This window comes from Colletes latitarsis, chromosome 9 (genome assembly GCF_051014445.1).
Source record: "Colletes latitarsis isolate SP2378_abdomen chromosome 9, iyColLati1, whole genome shotgun sequence".
In the NCBI taxonomy this organism is placed as follows: domain Eukaryota; kingdom Metazoa; phylum Arthropoda; class Insecta; order Hymenoptera; family Colletidae; genus Colletes; species Colletes latitarsis.
This window is the reverse complement of record NC_135142.1, coordinates 29412915-29440902: the sequence shown is the minus strand read 5'-3', so window position 1 is coordinate 29440902 and position 27988 is coordinate 29412915. Positions and strand designations below refer to the sequence as shown.

Here is a 27988-nt window from a genome sequence, read left to right as displayed (position 1 = left end):
TACTAATTTTGTCACTGATTACATCTATCGAACTTTTTCGTAATAAGTACGAAAAGTTTAAACCACGACAACTCTTTTCTTTTTGTTTACTACGCTTACGACAATATGCTTTGTTATTGGCAAGGTGGAATGGAATGATAATATATTGATAAGAACTTTTTTCATACGTGACTAAATTTATTTTTCCTCTTTTTTTCGATTTGTCGAGGTTTACGGAAATCTGACGCAAAACTTTTATCGATCGAATTTAAAATCTTCCGTTTAAGAGGATAGGGCAATGAGCGAACGTACAAACATTGGAATTGATTCTTGCGTTAAGTGATCTAAGCACGTGATAGAAATGTAACATTTAGTGAATTAAAGATAAGTTCTATCGAGATTACGTAAAATTTTAGGAATATTATACACAGTACGAGATTTACATCGCTTTATATTTATAACATAGTAGTAGTAATTATATATATCTTATTAAACTTTTTATATAAGGTTCGTCGGCGCCTACGGTAAATAGGTGGAAAATTATATAGATACAATAACGATCATGAATGTGATTCGATTATAAAGAATTACATGCAAATGTGCATGCGTGCCTATCATTTTAGTTCACGTTTTACGTTTTTTTTTTCCCAATAATTTTCATTATCGTAACAAACATATTTAAAATAATTCGATGTTTTGTTACATCAAGTAAAATACCATATTGGAATAGATTTCCAGTGTTTCTCAATTTTTATGAAAATAGGAACAAAATACAATCAATTTTCCAAGTTTTATTTGTTATTTAAATACTATCCGACGGGACGTAGCGTTTTTTCTTGTAATTATCAAGTATCGTATATCTTAACATTACAATTCGAATGACATGTAAATAAATTATACTTATGAATCATACTACGCGTTTAACAGTCACAATCACCGAGATCTACTTACGATGAGTCGTGTTTCTCGTTTTGTTGGACGCTTGTTATAGCACTGAGAGGTATAATTTCGGTGTTTCGTTGAACGTTATTATTATTTTTTAACGTTGTTCGTATCGTGGTCCGGGACTTCATTTTAGGATTAGATGAACTCGCAAGGTATCCACGTTGAATACGAGAACCATTTTCTTGAAAGCAACGAAAAGCACGTCTAAACTCCTTCCGAAATTTTCCTGTAACGTGAAAAGTTTCGTTGTGTCGTTGAACGGTTCTTATAGAGTATATTACTTATAATGAAAGCAGAATAATCTGGGTTATTAAACGAAAGACGAAAACCGTTATAAAATTCAAAAGTAGGACGCACGCGGTTAATATTGGCGCCACTGTCGACCGACTGCAATTCACGTAATGGTTAACGGAAAGGGCAAGCCATATAATATTTCGTTATCGACCTTTGTTTTAAATTCTTAACGTAATGAATATTAAATAAAAATTTATTAGTTTCTTGCATAGCTCGATATTAGAGTCCGGAAGCGAAATAATCAAGCTTATTTGCAAAATAAGCTACTGTAGTTCCGTTTTTCACCGTTGGTATCGAGCGATCGATCTAAAGAATATTTCGATTCTCGAAAGCGTTCGTTAATCCTGCCAGTTTGCGCGCGCGAAATGGCTAAAAGGTCGCCTCATAGCAGCCAATAACTGTGATATAATATAGCTCACTCTGAGCGTGATCGAGTCCGAGGAGTGCAATATTCAAGACTACATTGTTCCTGCGGAGAATCATTTCCGCCATGAGGTCCTTCCGCGACGAAATTAGGAGCTTTTTTCACCCAAGAGACTCGCATCTCTGCGCGTCATAATTGCTCGCGGCGACCTTGAGGAGCAGATCGGCATCCGTTTGCCGTGTTAGCGTAGCTGTGCTGCTGATTTGGTCTGTGATCGTTCGGGGGTGTGCATTCTCGGACCATATGACGAAACTCCTGCCGGAACTTACCTGCAAACCACACGCTGAATGTCTCCGTTTGATTCCTATTCTCCTTCTTTCAGCCCTCGTTCAAGCGAACACACCGGTACGTATAACGTCTTTTCTTGCCTCGTAAAACGAAAATCTTTGTCGAGGCAAATTTTCGAAATATATTTATACGGTAGCATTTAAATCAAATCATAGTTGACCAGATGATAGAAAAGCTAGGCTAGCATCCGGATCATACTGACGAACTGTTCAGGCTAGTTTTGTTAGTTCAAAGTATAAATGGAAAGACAAAATGTCCGACGAAGTGAACTTTAATTAAGAACGTGAGGAGAGTTTTTCGGCGATACTGTTCAAGTTGCTATCTTTTTTCTGCATCTTCATGAAGTATATTAGATTGATATAACGTAATGACGGGAATATCAGAATATTAGAGGAGTCATCCTCGTTAATTTTTACTTGCGTTAGATTGCAAACGCGGCCATCTTGTCAATTATTTCTCCACGAATGTAACACAATCCCACGCTTTAACGAGGGTGTTCTGTCGTGTTTAGATATAATAGAAAGCTCTTCGACAGCGAATGTCGATAAGATTTCGAGCAAAGGCAGCCCATTGTTCATCGACTCTACCGCGAAATCGGATAACCTTTCGTTTCAAAGAATTGCATCCGAATATATCGGAAGAAAGACGCGTCTAGTCGATGTCATTGGTCCGCGGTACAGTAGTGCCCACATAATTGACCAGAGTTATCCCCCAATTTTTAGAACCTAAGCGGTTTCGAACATCGAGCGTGTCGAGGGTAACTTGACGCCGATCGTTATCAATACATTGTATAGTGTTCGGTCACACCTGGGAAAAATTTTAATGAGGGATTCTAGAGGCCAAAATAAGACGAAAATCAAGAATACTAATTTGTTGATGGAGGCTTCGTTAAAAAGTTATTAACGTTTAAAGTTCCGCTCGTACTGAATTTTTTTTCTCGAAAATGCGCAAGATTTCGGGGGTGTGTCTATTCACCAAAAATGATTGTAATTGACCCCCGCAACAGAAAATAATTTTTCCAAAACGATTTGAAATTTTTGAATTTAATTGTTAATAACTTTTTAACAAAGCCTCCATCAACAAATTGATATTCTTGATTTTCGTCTTATTTTGGCCTCTAGAATCCCCCATTAAAATTTTTCCCAGGTGTGACTGACCAGATTTTGGGTACCACCTATTGTATCTCATTCGCACTTATCCTCTTTTCTTATCTCTGTCAAATTCTGAGAAGTAATCATGCCCACATAAATGACCACGGCCGGTCTCGAGCTTGGTCACTTATGTGGGCACTACTGTACTTAGAACGTCACAGATGTGAAATACAGTCGCGAAAACGATAAAAACAGAGATCGTTTACCGCTCATGAAGTTGTAGATCAAAGGATTAACCGCGCTATTGAAGTAACAGAGGCCGTGCGATATTAAGGCGCATACTTTTGTCAAGGTGCTTTCCGTTAACCCTCTGGTGTACCTGAAACAGTAAATGACACGTACATCGATTTTTCCCGCGTAATAATAGTTGTCATTTTCTATGCAATACGGTACACATTTCCATTCGCGTCGAAGCTGTTTAGGTTCGTTTCGCGATACCGAGTCGCTTCTTTCTGCCTGTTGCATTTTTACGAGCCGTGTACAGTATCGACGTGTACCTTATAACGGAGAGTAAATGGACCGGAAAGTAGCAGATGGCAAAAATGATGACCACCGTGATTAACATTTTAGCCGCCTTGCGCCGGTATCGCAGCTGCCCGTCGAGATTCCCAACGTTGGCCGGAGAAGTCTGGCTCATCTGCGAGGCCTGCGCTGGCACTGCAAATCCGTGCAATAATTAGGCAGAGTTTGCAGATCAGATCAGATTAGTCATTTTACCGTAGCAATGTAAACGTTTTAATCGCCCCCGATATCGCGGGGGTTAAATGTCGCGTTAAACACGACTGTTAAGATAAATGTCGGCAAGTAGAAATAGTCAACAGTATCAAATTTAGAACGTGATACTTTACGATTCGCGAGATACGAGAAAGTCGAGAAAAATAGGAATAATAGACACAGTTGTTTTGCTTACAGTTGTGCCCTGGAATGTTGTTCTTCCAGAGGACCTTGACGATCTGCCAGTAAGCAACGCTCATGAAAAGCAGGGGCCCGGCGTAAAGAAAAATGAACTTTGCGATGACGAACGTTAGTTGACTATTCTTGCTCCAGGATACGTCGCAGTCGCGACCCAGAATTGCGTCCGGATTGCCTTCCGGTACAATAACGTGCAGCACGACCAGGTCCGGAATATCTGTACAAACGGTGAGTGTTTTTGCATGGTTCTTTTTCTCAAATACTGTAATGCCCGAGTATGCGCGGAAAGTTCGGGTCCGGAGTTTTACACTATTCGGGATTGGGACGTGAATTCATTCGAGGAATCGACCTTTTTTATCTCGAGCTGAGACCCAGTCACGCGAAAATTATCCGACGAACAGAGCGAGATATATCAGGAATGGGCGCAACAGCGAGGAGCGTTTCAGATTACAGGCGCTTCCTCGTCGAGTTAAAATTCTGTGCTACGCTCGTACCGAGCTATAGGCATTAATGGAAACTGAAAATTTGTACACTTTTTATTTCATCTTCGCGAACGCATTACCAATGGATTGGTGAAATTTTTCTGCGAAAGACAAGTTCAAACCCTATCCGGACTAGTTTTAAATGTACACGGTTGAGAGTTTTTCAGAAACGATTCGACGAATGTGCAACGAACAGTATTCCCTCCAAAATACAAATGGATCTATCTGATATCTGTACAAGGTGCGTTCAAAAAGTTCTGGGATTTTATTTTTCTAAATCACTGTAATCTCTTCCTCGGTTCTCCCTGCGATTCTGTTATTATATTTCGTTCTCTAATTGGAAATCGATGATTTGTTTGCAGACAGGATTCAATTTCTTCTTTACGTTGATAGCGGAAGTCGAGGACATCACCGAAGGCACATTGAAGCATCTTCGCAGTTTCAGATGCGCTTTTCTTCGGATTAAAGCAGAATTTTATGCACGTTCTCTGACAAAGTTTATAAAACCAACGATTGTTATGAAACTTGACACGCAAAATCCGGGAACTTTTTGAACGCTCTCTGTATTTCGCTGGTATGCAAAAGGATAATGTTACCAAATAAGAGCGCTATCACCCAGATTATGACGATAGCGGGTTTCACTCGTCCTGCGGTCGTCTTGAATGCGAGGGGGAAGCATATCGCGTACCATCGGTCTACGGATATGCATGCTAGGGTCAGTATGCTCACGGTCACCGACACTGTCTGAAACAAACACAACACTTTGAATTACGGTTTTCTTTCGTCGCGGTCGTTGACTGAAAACGGAGAGAAATTAGAGCTCAACGTGCACTAAACAGGAGCCAAAGAACCCTTATGCTGTTTCGATCACTACCGCGGAATGTCTAAGAAAAATATTAATCGCCTTTATTTGCAATTCAAATCCCTTTGTTCCTGACATTTCCATAATTTCCGTTGCGCGTAGAATTTCCATGTTGCCTCAGAGATCGGAAATAGACGATACAGCGAGGATATATAATAGAGCTTTTAACAGTTTACATCAGTGGTTCTTAACCATTGGTCTTTCTGTTCGACATAGATTCTATTAAGGGTGCAGGACTTCTAACGTTGGTTCAACTAATATTTAAAAACGTTATTCCGAGTTTATGCCAAAATGTCCAGCATGGCCGCTTATCGATTTCCACCCTCATATTTCAATACGCATCCAATAGAAAATTTCTTCGATACGTCGCCCTTTAAAACATAAACGCGGTTGTATCTCGAAGAGGAGGTCGTGGAAATTTATTTTTCATGGTTTTTGGTATCCATCCATGCTAGATTCCCCACGTATTAAGTACCGCGCTGGTACATATACGGAGGGGTCGTACCAGACACATAACTGGACGTTTACGCACGCTTATGTGGCACGTGGGCACACATATTCTACCTTTTGACTTCCCATCCCGATAACTTACTCACGGTTAGCTAGGCAAAGAGACGCATCATGAATATAAAACGAACGCCTAGAAAATATGGGCAAATGTTTCTAGCTGTACCGTTTCTTGGTAAAACTGATAAAACCGTTGGCCTCGGCTCGACACATTTTTCTTCTGTCCCGTTTCATTTTTATCTTTTTTTTTTCGACGACAGAAAATTTACTACCACGTGTTTTCGGGTTCGAGTCGGAGGACTCGTGGAATTTATAAAACCGATTCGCTCGCGACCAGGGCTCGACCTACATTTCTTATTGTACTTGTTCGTAAAACGACGGCGGACAGCCGACTGAAAGATTCATCGGGCAATTACCGGCTTATCCGGATCTCGAATCGATCATTAAGTAAATTGCATTTACATAAATGCGTTGAGCCCCGCGTTCGTGCGGGTTTTTGTGTCTCGTTCCTGGACGTAACGTGAATTTACGCGATTTAATGCTGCCGGACGTTTGCGTGACGCCTTTTCGCGTGGACCACGCGTTTAAGAGGCCGTCAGTTGACGCTGTCGATTGAATTTCGAAATTGTCGTCAAAGGGCTTGTTACGAAGTTTCTCTCGTGCACGTCGGTGTATTCGAATTGATCGACGGTGGCTGGCCAAGTCGCAAGTGCAACGTAGACGTTCTCAACCTTGTCACCACGGGACACATTAGCCGTCCCTCTGATTAAGCGTTCTCCACAGACCCTGCTTTCGACCAGTTCCAATCGAAACCCGACTTTCGATCTATTACGCGATAATCTGTGATTCACGATCCACCAGGCACCCTACCGTAAGTAGCGCTAATTCGAATTTATGTACGAACCTCCAACCGAACGATATCTAACCGCTTGTGCTTGTAAAACTGTTTTAGGAACTCGATTCTAATCGTTTCGCCGACCGTCGACGTTTGAAACTGATAGATGCAGTGGATAGGTATACCGAGGATATTTTAAGGCCACGAATTTCATTTTGTAACCCTCGGACACGAAACTATACAATTAACGCGTAAGTGAAGTAAACTAAATAATTTACTCTGAAGTTTTGGACATGCATTAACTATTGAATGCTTGCCGCAGATTGAGTCATTTAGCTAAGACCAAAAGTTTCCATGGGTCAAGATGGACTCAAAGTCCGTTGGACGAGGGTAATTAATTTGTGGACATTTTCTGCCGACTGTTCGCGTCGAGTGAATTGTAATGAACGGTTTACTCGCTAAGCTTAAAAGAATCCAGGTGGGAATTCGCGCTAGTCGTTCGTTCTCCTAACGGGGGCGTTTTATGTAAATGGGAAACAGGAGTCGTTTCTTTTCGTTGTGTAATCTAGACGCTCCGTTGGAAATTAGTCGAAGAACTAAGAATCGTTTATTCCAAGGTAGATAGCAGCGTAGTGTACCCCCAAGCCCTGGGGACACTTCAATTCCAACAGCAAAAGGAAAAGGTTTGAAGTAGCTAGCGAACTCTTTGTACAATGGTTATCACGAGTTGGTAGCGCGATGCTGATACAACGGGATTACGACGACGTAGCTTTCTCACGGCGAACAATTTATCATTTTTCCTCCGAGTTTCGCAAAAATAAAAGCTACGAGTAGATGATCTAATTCTCGTGGCGCGTTGGACAACGTTCCGAGGGATTATTTATCAACCGTTTTCTTCACTCTCGATATTAGTTTACCTGCTTCGCGCAATTTTACAGTGTAGGTACTTTCGTCGTCGATTTTCATCCGTGCATACAGAATGAGGAATATTCATCGTCTGTGTGCAACTAATTTCTCCCCATTTAAGGGCAACCAAGTCGTTTGGATAATTTGTTAAATCATTAACTCTTCCAAAATCCTCTGCAACGAAATTTGTGAGAAATATGGCGGTTACGACGATCGAAAGTTCTATTGCTCCTATTGGAAAATCCTATATTATAGACAATGCTCCAGAACCTAATTAAACTGATCCTCCGTGTGCAATCTTTAACTGCGACGTCTCCGTGTACTTTGAATTTTGCCGACATAACGACGAATAAATTAGGACGTATGTATCTCATTCTCAGCGTTGAATCTCTGGCTTAATTGCGCGGAAACCATCCCGGATACAATAACGACCAGCGAAAGCGCGCTTTGGAACAATTTGCATTGGTGCATTTAACCAACGGTCTCAGTTAGAGGTACCTTGGTATTCTAACGATCGATTTACATTACACCGTGAATATCTTCTCATCGAGCGATCCTTGACCGACTGTAATTATTACGACCGCGGCTGGTAACGATCGATCTCCTACCTCGCACGAACATCGGTGTAAAAATTTTCGCGGGCGTCTTTTGGACGAAAAAAAGCTCCGATTTGCAACGCAACAATGAAAGGGGAGGAACAGGGACTCGTACGAAAAAATTATTTAACTTTTGTTCGGTTGCACCACGAATTATAATGTTTCCTGCTCCTGTAGAACTAAACAAAAGGGACTTCCTAACGATTTCAATGGTTTTAATATATTCTGGCGTGAAAAAATAATTGTCCCCCATTCTTCGTTATCAAGATACAATTGTTACAAATTATATATTGTTTTGTAAAAGTTTCTGGCCAGCTTGCACCGTTGTTTTTCGCTTCGAGGTAGAAGAACTGACCCCACCAATCAACGGAAACGTCATACCGCCGGGTTTTCTTAATAATTGCAACGTTCCCGCCCACTCTGCAGCATGATGTCCAGATAGATTGTGCGGGGGTGAGTCGAGAACGAATACGGTCACGGGATCCTTGGGGGAAAGTGGTTAACGGTTCACCGCTCCGTTAATCATCTCTGCGACTGTGCGTCAGACGTTGGTTTGAAAATCGGGAAGAGACTTCAAGGTTCCCTCGTTTTAATTAGAATTTGAAACTTTTCCTGTTGACGATCGACCATGAATCAGATAGTCGCTGCGGATGCGTGCAAAATTGCACCATGCACCTCTGTATGATAAGCCCAGGATTCAGCAGGATCTCTTTGAATCCTGTTGAGTAGCCTAGGGTCGGCGGAGGTTGTCAATGGAAAAGAAACACGATTCGGATCGAGTAATTCCGCTTGGTACCCGGGGCATAACGGATGGCTTCAGCTCGTCAGCCGAACAAAACGCATTGCTTTTTTCACACCGTTCTATCTGACGCGAAACGATCTCACGATTGTTTGCCGGGCTAGACGGCCCGGAGCACGTTTTAATTAAATCTCGGCTATCTACTGGTCGCACTCGTAACTGCGTCCGTCACGCCAGCACGCGCCTAACTTGAGGGCGATAGCGACAATGCCACTTGCCGCTTTGCGTCTCGTTCACCAGCGATCGCACCCACCATCATTAAATTAACGAGCGGTAGGTTAGTCGCGATAACGGATTGATCCCCAAAATCGCTTTCCGAACACTTCGGTTCGTCGCTTCCATAACATTGAAGGTTAAACGATTCACTCATTTCACCATTTGTGGTACCACGCTGCCATTGTTTCCATCATTGGGCTCTGTTAAAATGTATGATACAAACTACAAGTTTTAGCACTCTCTTTTCAATAATTGCTGGTAGTTGACTCCCTTGATCGACGATTATAATTCGCTAAAAAGAGAGGGGGAGAGAACATTAGGACGTCCTTCTGAAAAATTCATGCGATCGACGTAGTCACGAGAAAGAGTTATTCCAGGTGAAATATCACCCAGGTAGAGTAGCTCGCTGAGTACAACCGACCATTTTACCGTCGCGATAGAGTTCACGACACGCAAAGCTTTATATCATTAGCTGTCTCGTGTCTTTTGGGTCATGCCCCGACATAACGGATCCATGGATCGCAAGGTCCGTTTCCTTCGGGTTGGACATTAACTCTTCGAACGATTTTCCGGTGCACGTTCGAGGAAAGAATAATTATTGAGTACAAATTATAGCATACTTTCTTTATAAGAGAATATACGAAAAGAGTTCTTTTCGTTCGGGGCTTCTTTCTACAAGGACATAGTGGTCTCCGTTTGTATTCGATCCTTAGATCTGCACCTTCTATCGGGCGCAATCACGAACCGCCCATCGCGTGTACGTTCAACGATTCGCTTGATCTCCAAAAAGAAACGAACAGATTCGGCAGGGTTGGGGGGCTCAAGTAACGAGCGCCGTTCTACTTTTCTTCCCGAATGCTTGAGATTCCGAGCGAGTTCCGTGGGAAAAAGCCCTGGGGCGCTCGAAATATTACCATCCAAACCAACGACACGGAATACGTTTACAAGCAGAGGAAACGAAACCTCTAGTCGTCGCGTTACACGGTTCGCGAATCATGCAATCTGCGTAACTCGGCCATTAGGGTTCCCCATTTCGCGTGTAACGCGCGGACAATCTAACGCAATGTTATTTGTTACGCGTTTTATACACGTGTACATAACCATTTCACTATTAACACGTTGTTAACCGATTAGGGGAATCTCCATCTTTGCGCCACAACATGCATTATGAAACTTAAAATCGGAGATGACGTAGCAGAGACTAGATAATTTTACTTATTTTTTATAATTAACTTAGATAATTTTACTATTTGCAGTAACTTGGAATTACTAAACGCAACAAAGCAAGATAGCTTCAGAAAATTGTATCTGTACCTCAATTTGCATTTTCCAACTAGAGTATATCTGTTTAAGACACTTCGAGGACTGACGGTATTTCCATACGTTTCCGGAAGTTGAGGGAATCGAATAGAACTCTGGATCCGGCACAGGGGCTCCTGATTGGTAATGAGGCTGCGCGAGTTCGCGATTGGATTAAAAGTCGATGAACGAAGGACTATCCGTTCCTTATCTGCCGCGAAAAGTCGCATATCTGGACTAGCAGCGAATTTCCCGCGGGTTTCGACTATCCGACGCGATCGTCGATATATTTATCGCTGATCTATCCCGGGAGACGTTTAGAAATATGTAAATATGTTTTCGACTTCGTAGCATCAATTACTCGATTGCCCCATAGGGGAGACCCACCCAAACTCTGTACCATAAAACAGCTAAACGGAACACTTATCTTTTCCAAACTGCACGACAAAAAAGTTTTAAAGATAATGAAATAACTATCTAAAAATACTGGTACGTTATCTGTATTTGTAATATTGATTTAGTCTCTGGTACAGAGATGAGAAAATAACTGTCGAGTCAGATTGGTTGGAGTATAGTCTCGTACGAACCCAGGATGGTGGATCCATAGGAAGGAGATTATACCATACGTAATCAGACACGACAGCCAAGTTTCTCATCTCTGCTCAGTGTTTGAAATACGCAGTTTTGGGTAATAATTTTACATTTTATGTTGTACTACTTTGCTGAAATCCGCAGGAATAAATCACTTCAAGAATGTCTAACATTTGTCGCGAGCAAAGTGTACCGAAGTTAGTTCCGGGCTGATAGTAGCAAACTAATGGCTTAGTCAACTTGGTTTCACGTTCGTGCATTTCTTTGGAAAAATGGCTACTTTCTTTAAGCGGTGCACTCACTTGGATCTCCCCTAAATAATGCGCTTTCTTCCGAGGAACGTGCATTACAATAACCGAAATGGTCGCGACATTGGGGCAAAGCAGAGGTAGACAAACATTCTTATATACGTTGTAAATTGTTTAAGAACATCAACAAAACAGATTGCAATAGGTATTTCGAGTCTTTCAATAAATGAAACCTGTTTCATATTTTTTGCAGTCTGTTGCTCGTGTTCTGCTATTTGCTCGCCGATCGAAATTTTTTGTATCTTGTTTCTAACGATCGATAAGATCTGATTACACGAATAATTACACTGCTTCTCTTGCAGACGATCGTCTTTGATACTTGATGCGTGGATCGAAGTAATTGAAAGGCATTCTTATCGACCCATTCAGGCGTCTCTATTACAGAGATTCGTATTGCAAAGAACGCGTATCTAGAAAAAGATTAACTACAATTAATAATTGGTTTCTAAGAAGCTCCACTATTCTAACAATTTGCAACGTACAAGGATTTAGAAGTTAGAAACAGATGGGAACCGCTGGCTGTTTGCAATCAGTATTTTCGGTACGCGAAAGACCACTTGTTTCGTTCCTGTTAATTCAATCGCCTACAATAATTTTGTTTCCCCAAATCAATTAACTCTGTGTAGGGTCGATAAAGCAATCGCGACCCCTCGACGTGGATTATTGATAACTTAAATAGATATTAACCACTCGCGATGTATCAAACATGCATTTATTTGTTGTCATATCACAGTAGCTGATTATAAATTACACGTGATGCTGCGAAGACGTTATTAAATTGACGCTCCAATCACATTTCTGAATTTTCACTCAGGTCAAGGTACCTACAGTCTGTGATGTTTGTTCGCGAAGTTAGTGTTTCGAAGATCCACAATTTTTCAATCAAAATTCTGTGATCCTTTAATTTCACTGAATGTCTTCGTTGTTAAAAAATATTTTTTTTTCTAAATTGCACTGCCCACGAGTGTATATGAAAGCCATCGAAATCGATGAAAAAGTCCTTCTCATGCAATTTTTATTCACCTGGGCTATAGCTGCAAATGATATTCTAATTACCATAAAAATTAAAAATTATACATTCCGTTCCGCGCTCTTGTCGTGCCGACGATCAACACGATATAGCGTGCTCGGTGACACCTTACTGATCGATTACGATACCCCGCGTTGAATAATTGAAATACTATCGATGCCATAGTTAGAAACGTCTATCGCTATTTTTCTTTCGACAAAAAGTTCTGAATAAGTAACTTAGGATATTAGTCATTTTTATTAGTTGAACTCCCGTTGCCTTTCTAAAGAAATAACAGAAAAGGTCTCAAAATTACGTGACTAGATAGGGTGTTATTGTTGGCGCGAACCCCTTCTGGAACGTATAAACAGGATGTAACCATATTAATGCTTCATACGTTATGATAACAAAGCCAATTTACAAATTAAGCAAATTAAGCTATGTTTATTGACCGTACTTGCTACAATAGCACTAAGCAGGGATCAAAATGTGTCGCGCGCGGGCAGCGACGTCGTTTGTAAGCTGCTCATGCGAGAATCGACGGTGGGCGTTGCAGCTCCTGAACCGTAGCAGATACCAGCTTTAAATTTCCCTGGTAGTTTTGCATTACGCGTGACTATCGTGCAAACTTTCCTTAACTTCGGCAACGCATGCAATTTTCAAGGATTATCAATTTTGTTCGCCCCAGTAGCTATGCCGGAAGATTTCCTTCGAGCAGTACATCGGGGGGGCACGGCAATTAATTAAAGAAAACCGAAAGAGAATATTGAAACGCGATGAAAAGTACAAAGCCTGACCCAGTTTCTAGAATCACTCTGTTTATCGTTGCAGAGCCCAATTAATTTTCTTCGCGGCGAAACAGGACTTTAATCCCTGCCCGGTGAACAAGAAGTTTAAATTTCGAGCGTCTTGAGGGGGTTTGTCGCCTCGCGCGAGGGCGTGGAGGCCTTTAGAACATCCGAAACAACGCGTGCTTAAGTTTCAAGGAATATTTTAAAAACAAAAACGTTCGCCGACGGTTCGTTAAGGGACGGAATCCGCGTTTGCGATTCACGGTCGAGGAGAATTACGGAAACGCACAAACAGCGCGAGGGTAAAACTGTATTCGCCAGGCAGTCGCGGTTCTCTCGTTATGCTCGGTCTCTTTGACTTCCGCGTAGTTTCCGGGACCGTTATTCACCTACACGCGGCCTTTGCACGTTCGTCTGCCCGCGTGTTGGTTCATCTACTTTTTTGCCCTTCGTATTCACAAGGTATCTCTTCTTTCTTCGCGCGAGAATTTCACCGCCGAGCCGCTTTACGCGCGACGGCCTCGCGCGGTAATTTTCCCGCTAAAAACAACATCAACCCTTGCGCCGTTCGGATTTCTCCACGAGCTAGTCGATACAAACGACGACGGTTCTCGTTAGCGTCCAGGCACCAATGAAAGTTCTTTTCTTTATAGTTTACCCAAAATGATATCCAACAGTTGCAATAACCGCTGGACACAGGTAAATTTTATCCCCATTCAAAGTCCTCTGAGACTTTTCCCAGATTTTAACTCATAACGCTATTTTTTTTTGAATGATCGATTAGGAACCTATTGTATGATTTGTTTCAATTAACTGTACCATCGATTTTTAGTTGGATTTCGCCCAAAAAGCGGTGGTCCCGTTGGCATCTTCACCTGGAGGGAAATTTTCCGCGACGAGTTGAGAACCCGAAGCTATATTATCGGGCAGAAACGGTGTGCAACAACACGTTGTAAGATAATGCGATTTGGTCGCCGGCTGAGAGCTACCTTCGTCGTGCAACCGTGTAGCTGCATCGGCGACCGGGCACGGGCAAGCGCAGAATGTCAGTTTGCACACCGGCGTTGGTACACGCGTACATATGCAGGGAACCATGATAAACGAGCCGAACGATATTTCCCCCGCAACAGTGCGCCAGCGTACGAGTGTAATACCGCCGATCGCGTTTTAAGTAGATGTATGAACGCACGTGCTCCCCTAGTGCCATCGGTTGATCGTTTACAGTTCATGCGACTCGTAAATCGAACGGTGTTCTTGTCAATTATGTCCGCATGGAATCGCAGTTTACCAAGCAGAGTGACTCAGACTATTTGATCAAATGTTTTGTCACAAATATAGTCAGAACAGGCATAGTTTCACAACTTCCATAAAATCTATCTATTGGAGGGTTAAGAAACATTGGATTATCTCAGTATTCAACGTACAATCATGCAGATTTTTGTTAATGAAATGAAAAGTATGAAGTCACTTTCATAATTCAAAATATATTGTAGATTCTTTACCATTTTCTTGCGCCAACCTGAACAGAAAATGTAATTCAAAGTAAGGTCGTAAACATTCCATACTCTTTATTTAACTCAGTATTTCTTCACCCACTATTCGCGAACAGCTGGAGGTCTGTGAATGTGCTGGTAAGGGACCACTAGTAGTCGGAAGAAAAAAAAGAAACATATTGCATAGAGAAATTAAAAAAACTCCTTCTCGTCGTATATTATTCTTATTAAAAACACCTGTTACAAAGTTTCCTTTCGTCGGTAGTAAGACCGCCAAAAAAGAAACTAGAAACCGAAAGACTCGATGAAAGGTTGCCAGATTCATTTTTCAATTCAAATATTCTAGTTTCGAATATCGTATAGTGATCGTTAAATGTGTAAAAACATGGAACTGTGAAACGATTGATCATCTTGATTAAAGGACACGCGTAATTGAAAAGTTCGAAATATCCCGTAAAACATTCATTTTTTTGATTGTCTATACGTTTTATATTCAGAATAGCCTCGAGAATTAATTTATTTATTGATTTAATTCGACAATTAAACGAACTGTTAGTGGGACCAACTCCAAGGTCTATAATTTCTTCGATCCTTGATAATTCTAAATTATTATGTTCGTACTGATGCACGGTTAGGAAAATACTGCGAGGCAACTTCGTAACGTGGCATTTAGAGAGATTTAATCTGATTTTATTCTCAATGCAGCTCTGATTGAATCTTGTAAAATCGGATTGCAATTCACGAGAATCGTCGAGATTTAATATATCGGTATACATCTTCGAGTCATCGGTATATACAGGGTACTTCCACAAACGAATTTTACGAGTTCGAGTTTCCTGCATAATTGTTTCGAACTTTCCTAACTATAATCCTATGCCGTAAATAACAAATTATACAAACGTATGACTCGTACGGGAAGTAAACGACCGCCATTGCAAATCCTTGACCAAACAGAAGCATCGAATTTAATTAAACGTTTCGACTCTATTTCCGGGGTCACGCGATTGGTTTCGGTCGCGGCGTTAACGCAGGTCGAGAATGAAATTCTCGTAGCAAATGAAAAACTACGTCGAATCAATTCCGTATCGTGATTTCGTTTCGCGTCGCGTGACACTGGAAGCTGATTGATGAGTTTCTAAACGCGACTAAAAGTTTACACGCGAGGGAGCACGGCGCAAGTAATGTTACGTTAAGCAACCAATAGAACCAATCGGGCTTCCAATCGAATATATCCGGTGTCAGGGCAACGTCGTGGCTCCGGGGTCGAGGAGTAAACTTTTCCTTACCAGCGGCTCCGTTTTAACGAGAACGAATCATATTCGTTCTCGTTAACAACGGTTGCAATGGATTGCGAAACCGACAATGATTACGAGCGGCTATAGATTCTCTTGTGCATTTTACCGCGTGTCTTCGTACAGCTAACGCCGAAGCCCTGAAACAATACCCTAACAATAGGCTATAAAGCAAGACCGTGTAACGTTGCCTTGTATTCCGATACAAGACACGGTCTTTGTATCTCATCTCTTTATATCGTAACGTATTACATTCTCTGTACCCCCTTCTCCTTTTAGTTATTCGCGTAATGTTATTAAATTTCATCGTGCGATAAATTTGATTATATAGTTCGCCGTGAGTTACTACGGATTCGAATCCTTTGAGACGCAGAGATTCATTTTCTAATTTGATTACACGCTCTAGTCGATAATATTAATATTAGGTTGTTCCACGTGAATGGTGTCCCCGATCCAATAGATTCCATCTTGTTTTTAAGAATGAAAATCCTAAGTAGAAGCGCCTGTTAACCAGTTGTGATTCGCAATAGGGTGATTACTTCAAATTCTAAAGAAACGATATCGTAATATTGCGTGTGGTGGTGTGTAAAGCCATAAGACCTGTTGGTCCACTTATGTACACACTGAATCTGCAATTCCGAGCACCTCGAAAGCCCTTTGAAAGTTTGTGAATAGCAAAAGAACTTGCTATGCTTTACCCGGTAACGTGTTCTATAATGGTGCTCAACTTGATAATCTGCTAGATATTGCGGACTACTTTGTAATTTACTTTGAATCTATTTTATCGCCAGGCACGATTATTCATTGCTATTTTAATTCATCGATGAACATGAATATCTTTTACATATATAATTCTTTAACAAGTTTAACACTTTGATTAATGACTAAGGAAAAATGTCAAGAATGTTCTCCGAAAGCAAGGCAATTTTCGCAAAGTTCAATTGTGATCGATTTATTATGCTATCAATATTATTTGTCGTAAGAGATAGACAATGGCTACCGAATAGGTGCAATATACACCGACTTCTATAAGACTTTCGATGTCATCAATCATAATCTTCTTATCTAGTGGGAAGTTAAGTGCTTTAGAGTTCGAAGGTAACACCATTGTTTGGCTGTCTAGTTATTTTTGTAACAAATCACTCTTTGCAAAATACAATAGCCATTTATTCAAACTAGTGTCTGTCCTGCCTTCTCTACTACAAGGATTTCACTTGGTCCCAGTCTCATTCGATCTCTTCATTAACGACATTTCTGATATTTGTTGCAATGCAAATTTGTAACATATGCTGGCGACATTTCTAAATTCCATGTCACACGCTTTTATTGAAAAAAAGGCATCATTAAATTTTCCTACTCCATTAAAGGCACTGAACTGGATATGCGAGAGAAAGTACTCAATCTTGGAGTCACTTTTACCTCCATTCTTTCCTTTGTAACACATTTTCAGCACATAAAAGGTGCCACCTCTGGAGCCCTAGACTTTGTTATCCGACACTCCGCTGACTTCAAATGCCCTCAAATCTTCTTCAAATCTTTATACAGTCTCGTTACTTCGTTCGTTTGTAACTGAATCGAGAATGTAATGGCCAGTTAATGGGCAAACGATTACGCGAAACAAGTGCAATGAAACGCGAAAGGTCAGAGGCGAAGGATAACGAGAACAATAATAATATACAGCTGATAGCCGAATGTTATTTTCCAATATCGAAAATCCATCAAATTCGCTGTATAGAATTTACATTGTGATCCGTCGAGCGGAATAACGCCGAATTATGACGTTCGTTTGTTCCGCCAACGCGGCCACCTTCGCGATGTTTATTCCGCTCGGATGCGCGACACCGCGCGACAATCCTGCTCGAGGAAAATCCTGGCTCTCGACCTACCTCCGGGGAGCCTGATTTTCGAGCACGAACACCATCCGCTTATGTTACATTTCCACCCTTTCGAAATACGCGACACGGTCATTCGCGTCTACGAATCTGGCTCGTGAAGCCACATTCCCCACACGTTCCGCGGAACATAACAGCTCAACAAATTTAACAAGATCTTTCGAGTTGTTTGAGCAGTGGTTGTTTCGAATGGAAGGTCTTAATTGGTCGTGACAAACGGAGGATTATGAAAGCAATGAACGTAAATCGTAAAACCAGTGTCCCGGAAGTTGCGTCAAAGTTGGAGAATGAAATAGGGAAAAAGTCAGTAATGAAAGAGTTTCTTGTGTTTTAAGGAAATTGGATATAATGGAAAGTAGCCAAGAAGACCCCATATATCAATGAAGCAAGAAGATGAAAATGTTCACAATTTGCGAACGCAAATTGTACTAGAGGGAAGGTGGCAGAAGGGGCGTACACCCCCGGCGACTCCGGAGAGGGGCGTTGGTTGGAAAGTTAAAATAATAAATTTACGGAAACTAGAAGAAAACTTCGTCGGATTAACAAAAAGTGTACTAAATGCATATTATAATCTGTACAACAGCAAGTGCTACAGACTATTATCAAGAATGTTTTATAAATGTTCAAATTGTATCCATTGGTAAGATCCAGATTTAGTGGTTAGTGTTAGATATTTACTTTATCTATTAAAAGATAAATATTTCTGAAAGTTATCTCAGTCTGTAACCCATGATTCTGTCGCAACTTCTTGCAGGTTTGGTAAGATGTGTAAGGATGATCGAACGTCTGAAAACTGAAAAAGCTACAGAGATTATGCATCGCCGTAGAATAATGCATTTCACGAAACACGTTTCCGGTAAAGCAGGTTTCCGCTGGTGTATACGAAATATGTCGGTTTTCTCTGCTTCTTCTGCAATATATTTAAAGAAAAAGATTGTTTTGCCCGAGTACTTTTATACGAGAGCTTTTCTTAGCTCCATCCGATTAAATAAATCTGAAAAATAGCGTTGGTCGTTGGCCGCCACAAATTGCAACGCTTTCTTTTTTCCACGTAAATTTCACGGCTCGAGCATTTTTATCAGCATTGTATTTCAACCGCAGTAATTTACCAAATACGAGCTTAATTAAATTTATTGCGACTCCCGTACGTGTGAAGGACGTTGGCAACATTAAATTATCTTTCACCGATATACTGGGGCTAAATTGCAGACGTCAACTCCGTTCGCGATATTTTTCTCAATTAACGTATAAATCCATACTTTAATTATGTCGTTTGTAGGTATTTGTTCAGCTTCGATAATTGGCTACTTTTAGCTTACTTATAAAAATATTCCTTGCTACACGTGTATATTATAAAGACTATGTGTTTTTTAATTTGTAGATTAAATTAACTGGAGGCGTCGGTGCAAAAATGGCAGCCAACAGCCTCGCGTTTACAAAAATTATGTACTGGGTATGTCTTGATAGCCATACCCCGCCAGCATGTCATTGAAAACGTACTGACGCGCTATTAAAGTAGCGAGCACCCTTTTTAAACGAGTTTGTACTCTCGCTGGCTTTAAGTAACGTTTTCGTCGCAATATCGAATGCGAGAATCATCGTCCTCGTTGAGCCATCTCTCGTAATATCGATGAACTAAAGCATTAGGATTACTCCAACAGTGGGGAATGGCGCTATATCTTGATCGATTTAAAAAGAACAATCTCACGATAAAGAAAAAACGTATGATTACGATTTTATTACACGGAAGAACGATTCCGTAAAACATAATATCGTTGAGTCGACAAATTATTAGATGGTCTATCCTCGGTCACGGTCGGTAAGAAATTTTAATTACAAAATTTCAATACCGTCCACGTTATTGATAATTTGATTCACGGTCAGTTCTCGCCAATCGCGCCATTGAACTGAGAACATTTCGAAGCGAATAGGATATCGAGGTTTTAGAGGTTTGAAGGGAGAAAGCAGGCGTCGTTGGTTATTAGTAGAGTTTTAAAACTGTTATGGTATCGATTCCGATTCTTGAAACAGTTATGGGAACAGAGATGGTGTGATAGCTATTACGCGTGAAAAAGGTTCTAGCATATATCGGTTTTGTATTATAGCGTGTGTTATAGGAAATAAAGATTCTGGCGAACCGTTTCGATCAGAATCGATACATTAGTTTAAAACTATTTGAGAGTCTTTTCAATCACTGGTTATTAGCCATGCGAAGAGCTGTTGTAATCGAATTAATTAAAACTTGAATAAAGACATTTGTGTCTGTGAAAGAGCTCTGTTATTCGAGACTGATTCGAAGTCTTCGACAGACATACACAAGCAATGATACGAACGACTCGATGATTGGAAAGGAAATTAATCTTCGTGGGAGAATTAAAACGATCGCGTTATTTTCGTATTTCCCTGTTCCATCGAACCGCCGGTGTTCGGACACACACGGTGAAATAATGCGCGAAACGGACATGGGAGAAGCTGGAACACCAAATTAGGAATAACGCGGCCGACTTATGAATTTAGTATTGGTCGCGCCCACAACTCGAACAATCCGCCGGGTAAATCTTCGCCGTAAAGTAAATTTAGCAAACGAAAACCAAAATGATACTCGATTGCAAAACTAACAAAAAATATGCAATCGATGAACAATTTTAAAGAATATTGTCTCATCCAATGTTTCGTACGACAAAGGAAACTGTTCAAAATGTATCATGTTATTAAGCTTATCGAAAGATAATAGAATTTTCTGGCGTAATAACGTGATTAATTCTTAATACTTTGTCAGTTCCTTTATACAGTAGAGTACCGATTATCCAGCATCCAGTTACTGCATTATCTATGGTTGTGTTCATTAAAAATCAAAAACAAATTTTTAAGAAAAATCGACAGGGGGTAGGTGCCTTAATTTTTCGGCGAAAAAAAAAATTTCAAATCGCTCTGGAAAAATTATTTTCGGTTGCAGGGTTCAATTACACTCATTTTTGGTGAACAGACATACACCCGAAATCCTAACCATTTTCGAGAAAAAAATTCTTTTCTCTCCAAAATTTTAGGAGTATATTTAAAACATCATAACTTCTGAATTGTTTGGAAGATTTTAATGTTTTAAAATGCAAACAAGGCGTAACAGGCATTGGCCCAGTCTCTGCTATGCCGAATAATCGGAATTTTACTTTACTACACTCCTTACTCGTACGTTCAAATCACCCATTAATCGAATAAAATGGACGTATCTCGTACATCTGAGATAAATGTTACGACCGTAACCGAAGGTCTTAGAGAAATTACGATCGAGAATACTGCAAAATATCATTTCGGCTGCCTCGTAAACCGATGTTCCGTAATTATTTCGGAATGTCAACTTCCTGCCAAAGAGCGGCCTGCCAAACGCTGGTTAAACTTCAGGCGGCGAAGAAAACTGAAGAATACTCGTGTTGTAACTACTGGGAGGAGTGTGACGATGTTGTCAGACATTGAATCGCAGATTTTGACGGGACGAATTTACCGAATGTCGACTGTATCGCGTCAAAAGTGCATTTAGTCCCGCAATCTGAATTCCTCGTTGTCTCGAATTTGATATATCGTTGCCAATCCGAGTGTCCTCGAAATCAATATCCAGCGAAACATACACGATTATAGTGGAGCCGTTTCCATACCCGTGGACTCTCCTTGTAAAATAAATGTCTCGAAATGTTCAGACACACGCAAAGTTTTTGATATACTTAATATACTCAAAGTTTCATGTATTCTAAAATCTCACAACAATTTACAGAGTACAATTTTCTACAAGGTCTCACCGCGAGGATGTTACTACAAGCGGAGACCCGAAGAGAGACAGAAGAAATTCAAGTTCCAGCGTTTACGGCATAACAGTAGGATGTAAAGATACACGGAGAACATTTGCATCTTTTGCACGTTGCGTTTTTGCAATTACGATCGCGTGGGAGGAGCAAGTTAATCAAAAGAGGAATTACGCTTGATCAGATTGCCTTACCTGAAGATACGGCACGGTCTTGCACAGAGTTAGACCCAGAAACCAGGTTTCCGTGACGTCCCATATCACGGTGAAGGGTTGACAAAGTATTAAAACCAGGAAGTCTGCCACCGCAAGGTTCGCGATGAAGTAATTGGTGATGGTTCTCATCGTGTGGTTCCTGTATACAGCGATACAGACGAGCGCGTTCCCGACCAATCCAACGACGAAGATGATGCTGTGGGACACGATCAGCACCCAGACCGAGAACTTCGGGTATATGTCCGTGCTTGTCACGTTCCGGCAGTTGGTGCAGTTGGCTGCGTTTCTTTCCATACGCGATAGGTCTATGTAATTTATCGTCCAGTCGTAGTAGTCATAGTCGGTGGCGTCGACCAACGTGGACACCACCAATGCCAACCAACCGACGATCATCGACCTAACGCGATGCATGTTTCTTCTCTTCCGTCGCGATTCGTTTCCCCGTTAAAAATTTCTCTGATCAACTCTGTTTCACGGGTTCGTTCAGCTCTCGGCTGGCGTTCCTCGCATCCTCGCGCCTTCGACGCCTTTCGAAAACAAAACTTGTCGCCGTAAATGCCCCGCAGGGCTGAACGTTCAACGGTCGGACAAGGACGAAATAATATTCCAGCAAGAAAGTTGCCCGGTCGATCCTCCGTTGCTTCTTCTCTCGCCACTTCACCGGTGACGTTCACTTCGCTCCAATTTCCATGGCATTAAAGGTAATTCCCGTCGTCTTTTCCATGTCCCTTCGCCATTGGCGTCACTCGATAACCCAACGAGTGTTCGGGGATCATCGGGAGCAGCGTCCTTTATCCGATTAGCGTCGCGAGTCTCCAGCGATATTTTTAACCCCCTGGTCACTCGACCGCAGCACGCGCGTCAAAGTCAAGTACCGGAAACTTCGTCACGTCGACGGGAGAGGAGGAAAGTTAGCTTGGGCAACGTTTTGGGCCTGGCCGTGTTGTGATTTCCCAAGCGTCAACGTGGCTAACGAATTTCCCTTCTGATAAATGGTCCAACTCCTGACGGCCTAATAAGAAATTATTCTCGATTCAGACCACGACGCTTCTCCCTTTTTCTATTCTTCAGCTTCTTTTGCGAATGGCCTGCGGGCTGGACGATAAATTCGCCATCGGGCCGATACGCCCCCAAGTTTCTTTCGTTTCTTTTTTTTCTATCGAGAGAGACAGATAGTAACAGCCCCTTCGCCAGACACGGTCGTTTCATCGAAAGCAGCGTGCCATACCTTCCCCTGAAATATAATATTTCAAGCGTATACAGGTGCACTTTTCATTGAAATTGCGATAAAACGGGAATGAAAAATTAATGAAGATCCATAGAGTCGTTTGCAAAGATTGGAACGTTGCTTTCGGATAAAAATCGGACGTTACTCGCCGTGATACGTCTCATCTTGCACAGATTTTCTTCGGGCCTGTCTTTACCTTCGTTTTCGAACTCGAGTCGAAGAGTTCGGAATAGAATTCGATTACCCGGCAAGGCGCTATAAAATCGTTTGGGAATCGGTAAAGCGAATTTCGTCGCGGAAGTTAATATTAGAAACGAACGACGAACCGCTCCGAGTTTATTTTCGAACGTCACGGAAAGTCGCAACGAACATTAAGAAGTGTTAAACGCGAGTTCGCGGATTTCCGTTGCCCGCGAGGAACGATAAATATTCGCTCCAGCGCGGTGGGTCAGATTTCGACGACCGTTCGAACGAATTTAATAAAATATGAACACAAAATGCACGAAATATATATTTTCTAAGTTATAGTTTAAGTCGTGAAACGTCCCGATTAGTCTTCCGACAATTTTGCCAAATCTTGTTGCATTTATTAAATTGTTGATCGAAGCTATTGTTGTTAACAATACCGTGCACAGTATTTCTCGGGTTTACAGGTGTAATTGCGATTCTAGGTATATACGTTTAGAAATTTATATAGCGTCACGATGCGATGGGATGTAGTTTACAGACTGAACTCCGGTAATGCAATTGCACGCAGCCTATTAATTGACCGTATCGCCATTCCGTTGATCGAAAAATCGTTAATCGACGTTAATAAACTTTGCGTGCAGGGGCCCGTGACACGGCCGACGCGTGGGCGAGGGTATCGTTCGCTTCTTTCGCACGAAAATCCCCCGATAACGTCCTGCAATCTTTACTTCTGCGGTCAGTTTAATTGAAAAAATCCACAATTGTCCTATTAATCTTACGCGTCCGCGTTGGCACGGACAACCGAGCAATTAATCAAAAAGTTGTCACAACCCGTTTCTGTACCTTTCGCGCTGCGTTTTACGGTTTTCAACTGTCCCCGTATGTTTGCGATGCGAGATGTATGCGAACCGCATAGACGATCGTACTAAATCGACCGAGTCTTGCGGATCTCCCTTTTCCTTCGTGTACAAGATTGCACGGCAACCGGTGATTTATCGTATCGATTCGTTATCGTAAGTATTTTTATTCGTTATAAGGTATACGCGGAGCATTGGCTACGGCAAGCCCATCGGACAGTAGTGGATGTCCGAAATATTTCTGACGCGACGAACGCGATGTTTTCGATGTTCGTCCCGGTACCGTCTCGTGCACGAAGTATCGTAAATCTGTCTGTTTCTCGTCAACGACTTAGCTACGACTGCCAGAGGAAACGGTTAAATTCAATCTATCCGAGGGAAACCGTGGCGTGTTCGTTCGCCAACTCTCTTTCCTGTGCATCATTTCCGGACGACGGAGAGCGAGCCGCGGAATTTCGTGGAAAAGTCGCGCGCGAGAGATTGCAAAAAATTCACCGTCGAGGAAATATCGCGCAAAAGCAAGCCTGGGAATCCGTAAAGTGACGAGTTTAAGGGACGCCGGTACGCATAGTAATGAATATGAAACAATCTGCGGATGAAGTATTTTCAAATTGAAATTCTAATCCGGATGAACGTTATAACGAACCAGAGGCTGGAGATAGAAAACTGAATTCGGTATTTCTGAACGAGGGGAGTTCTGGTTAAAAGGGGCGACTTAAAGCGTGTTTGGCAAATTAATTCCTACGGGACCTGATTCGTAAATTATACGCGATATTGCTAACAATGACGGAGGATCTCTTGAATTATAGAGGGAGTTTGTCGTGTCCCTCCGCGATATCAGCAAACAGATCATCGACACAGAGAATCGTTCTATTGCGGAATATGCTCCGGTCTTTACGTTATTATGTTAACATCGCAAACTGTTATTCCGATACGGTATATTCGTCCCAACTTGTTTGATGCCCTCGGATTGTTTCCTCCGGGGAGTAGCGAAGTCTCAGCTTCATAAAGATAAGTCTGAAACAATTGAAGACTCGGGAATTGCGTGTCCAATTAGATCGCTCCAATTTCACGAGAACCTTTCCTGAAAGCGTTTGGAAACAAAGTCGTACGTCTTAAGTGACCGGCACAAACAATAGAAAATAATTCCAACGTCTACTTAAATAAGATGAGCCAGATTGAATCGAAATTCTAACTTCGTCTATCGTCTAAACAGCGGTTCGCAAGCCTTGAAATGTTTGTTAATAATTGTTTCAAATCGTTGTGTAAAATTTCTGGTCGAAACCATTAGGAACAACTTCATACACAGTCGCGTATCGAAGGTATTCGTGATTAAAGCCATTTCTCTATGTCCTCTATTAAGATTGATTCAAACGCGTCTAGTAATTTAGTCCAACGGCGCGTAATTTAGAAACTTGATGTGTACGGATGCTAAAATTTAGTCGAGTAATTTAGTGATACGATTTATTAGAGGATCCATTTCGTCGTATTTTTCGTTGTATTCAAGGATTAAAATTGTTCAACGATAAATTAAAAGAATTTTCCAATAATACGATTTTCTAATTTTAGCTCTTTCTGAAGACCACCTGAGGCTTCCAACGAGTGTTTTCTATTCATGCACGCATTGTTTCGTCTCTGGTAAGATTTCAACAATATTTCTGATAACATTTGCCCATCTTTCGACTGTACTAATCCAAACACTTTTCTATACACTATTTAGCAGTATCTACTCGTCACTCGACTAAATTACTGGACGCATCCGAGCTAGGGTATTCTTCACGGTGCTCGAGGGATCGGTACAGAAACTTGAATGCCTAAAAGGACGACGAGAATTTCACTACGAACGAAGAGCTGGTGTCATTCACTTTATACCCTAATGTTAGCCAACGACTTCCATGCAAAAGGACGATTTTCCAAATGTTTTCTTTTCGACTCCTAAGGTTCGCCTCGAACGGCAGCACTTTTTGCTTGTTATTTGAACTCAGGGTGACTTCCTCGTGGCCGATTATTCTCAGAACCACGCTACCGGTCGCGTTTTCGCGCCAGATACGCTCATCGGATTATCGTTTCTAACGAAGAGGCATCTCGTTGCGCGGTCGAATATCCCTCGTCGAAGGAGACACCCCGTTCGGGACGATCGTTTTCTCGATGTCGCAACCGTTCTCGGATTCGCGTCTTATATTCGGGGCCGTTCGCGTGGTCGAAGACGATTTTCAACGTCTCGCGGTGCGTCCGTCGCGTCGACGGGCGAACGAAGGATCCTGGGTTCGGGGAAGGGATGTGAACGCGGCGACGGACTCTGCGAAACTGAGGTATGTACGTCGTTTTAACGAGCGCGTAGGTGCCGCAGCCCGCCGAAGCTGGGGCCGAGGCACGTTTCATTTTAAAGTTTTCCGATTCCCTCGACCCTGGCGAACCCCACGCGAGTTGTTTCGTCCTTTCCTGGGCTTCGTTATCATCGGAAGGACCGAAAATTTCTCGGTAAATGTGGAAGAAAACTGAGGTAGCTGTACCAATAACCGTGTAGACCGAATAATGTCCTCAAGAACGAGCAGAGGCAGTTCATTTGACAAATTACTCCGCTCTACAAACAGCGTTATCCAAACGTAAAGAAGAGTACGTCGAGTTAAAATCTTAATTAAAAAGTGAGCTCGAATCACTGGGCTCTTCTGGGATGGTCAGGGTTTGTTATCGTTTCGGGAAACGCAAAGGAACAAATTTTGCAAAATTTACAGGAGACCCGTGGTATAAGCGAGATCGTATGAACGCGAACGGTACTCGACGTACATTCGATATCGATTTATTGTGAAGTGAAACGTCAGTGTATATTTTCGATATATTTTTTCATGTAAATTCACCGCTTTTCGGATTGAAAACATTCTGTTGAGGTAGAAGCAATACACGATGCGTGACGAATATTTAACGTTGGTAATTATTCACCGTAAAAAATAAAACTCTCGAGTGGACAGTAGATGCGAAGCCACCCTAACGACGTAATTAGTAAAACACTGTACAGAATCCAGACGCTTTTTGGAAAGTGGACGGCGAGCAGGTTTACCAGACACTAATTTGTTCCGCGTCCCGCATTATGAATTATACTTGTACGTTCCGCAACGAGGCTAATGCTTTTTAAAACATCTCTGATTGCCATTAATTCGTATTTAAATTTTCCCCTCCGGGGCCTGCGACAAGTCATCTTGCACGTTACTGTGAGAGACAGCGAGATTAAATCTGCAATACCGTCTTGCATCGATCACGACCGTGATCGAATAAAAAGTGAATCTAATCAAGCGTTGTTTCGGTACACGTTCTATCGCGTTCGTTCGTCGTTGTCGATCACGGGATCCTTTAATTTTGCCGTTGTCTTCTTTTCAAGATGTAACCCTTGAGAATTCAGTTTCCGGTGGGTACAAACTCTGGCCAACTAGAATTAAATTCCAATCTCGCCTTTACGAGCTGTCGCCAGTTTACGAGACGATTTCAAGCAGAGCAGAGTCGCCGAAAGATTCCACTGTTGCTCGCCCGGGAGCATAAGTTCTATCAATTGAAAGTGAATGAAATGGGATCAGATATTCTCATCGAACGACGAGTGGCCTTTGTTCGCGACGGATACGCGATAAAGGAAACGTTAACGGGATTTTGTTTTCGATCGATAGAAAATTCTAAGCTTGACCCCGGGGCGGCTGACGTGACCGTTCCGACTACGGAAATCCTTCGAAAATAAAAGATTTCCCAGGGAAGAGTATTAAATTCCGGCAGGAAATTCCTTTCACCAATCCTGGTTAACGTGTACGTATTTCAGCGAGGATGTACATTCACGGGCTTAAAGGGCTA

At 41.8% G+C, this 27988-nt stretch overlaps 1 protein-coding gene and 1 non-coding gene across 8 annotated transcripts; both read right to left on the bottom strand.

Annotated features, from left to right (window-relative positions):
• Positions 1-74: 74 nt before the first annotated feature.
• On the bottom strand, positions 75-26446 carry LOC143345970 (orexin receptor type 2). Of its 7 annotated transcripts, none has more exons than XM_076773693.1 (8): positions 24141-26446; positions 23305-24063; positions 21860-23036; positions 5072-5219; positions 3992-4210; positions 3579-3738; positions 3288-3400; positions 75-1150 (listed from the first exon to the last, which is right to left on the bottom strand). In XM_076773693.1, exons 3-8 carry the CDS (start codon positions 22289-22291, stop codon positions 927-929), a joined length of 1296 nt encoding a protein of 431 aa, XP_076629808.1. In that variant the 5' UTR covers positions 22292-23036; positions 23305-24063; positions 24141-26446; the 3' UTR covers positions 75-926. The 7 variants fall into 7 exon arrangements, with proteins under 7 accessions (XP_076629808.1, XP_076629810.1, XP_076629809.1 ...); XM_076773698.1 differs by adding an exon at positions 1638-1911 and having other exon boundaries at positions 1023-1150; positions 23305-26446; XM_076773699.1 differs by adding an exon at positions 1681-1911 and having other exon boundaries at positions 1089-1150; positions 23305-26446.
• Positions 19265-19404, bottom strand: LOC143345978 (U11 spliceosomal RNA). The gene has a single exon (XR_013080367.1). It is a non-coding gene; the product is annotated as a U11 spliceosomal RNA (small nuclear RNA).
• Positions 26447-27988: the final 1542 nt, after the last annotated feature.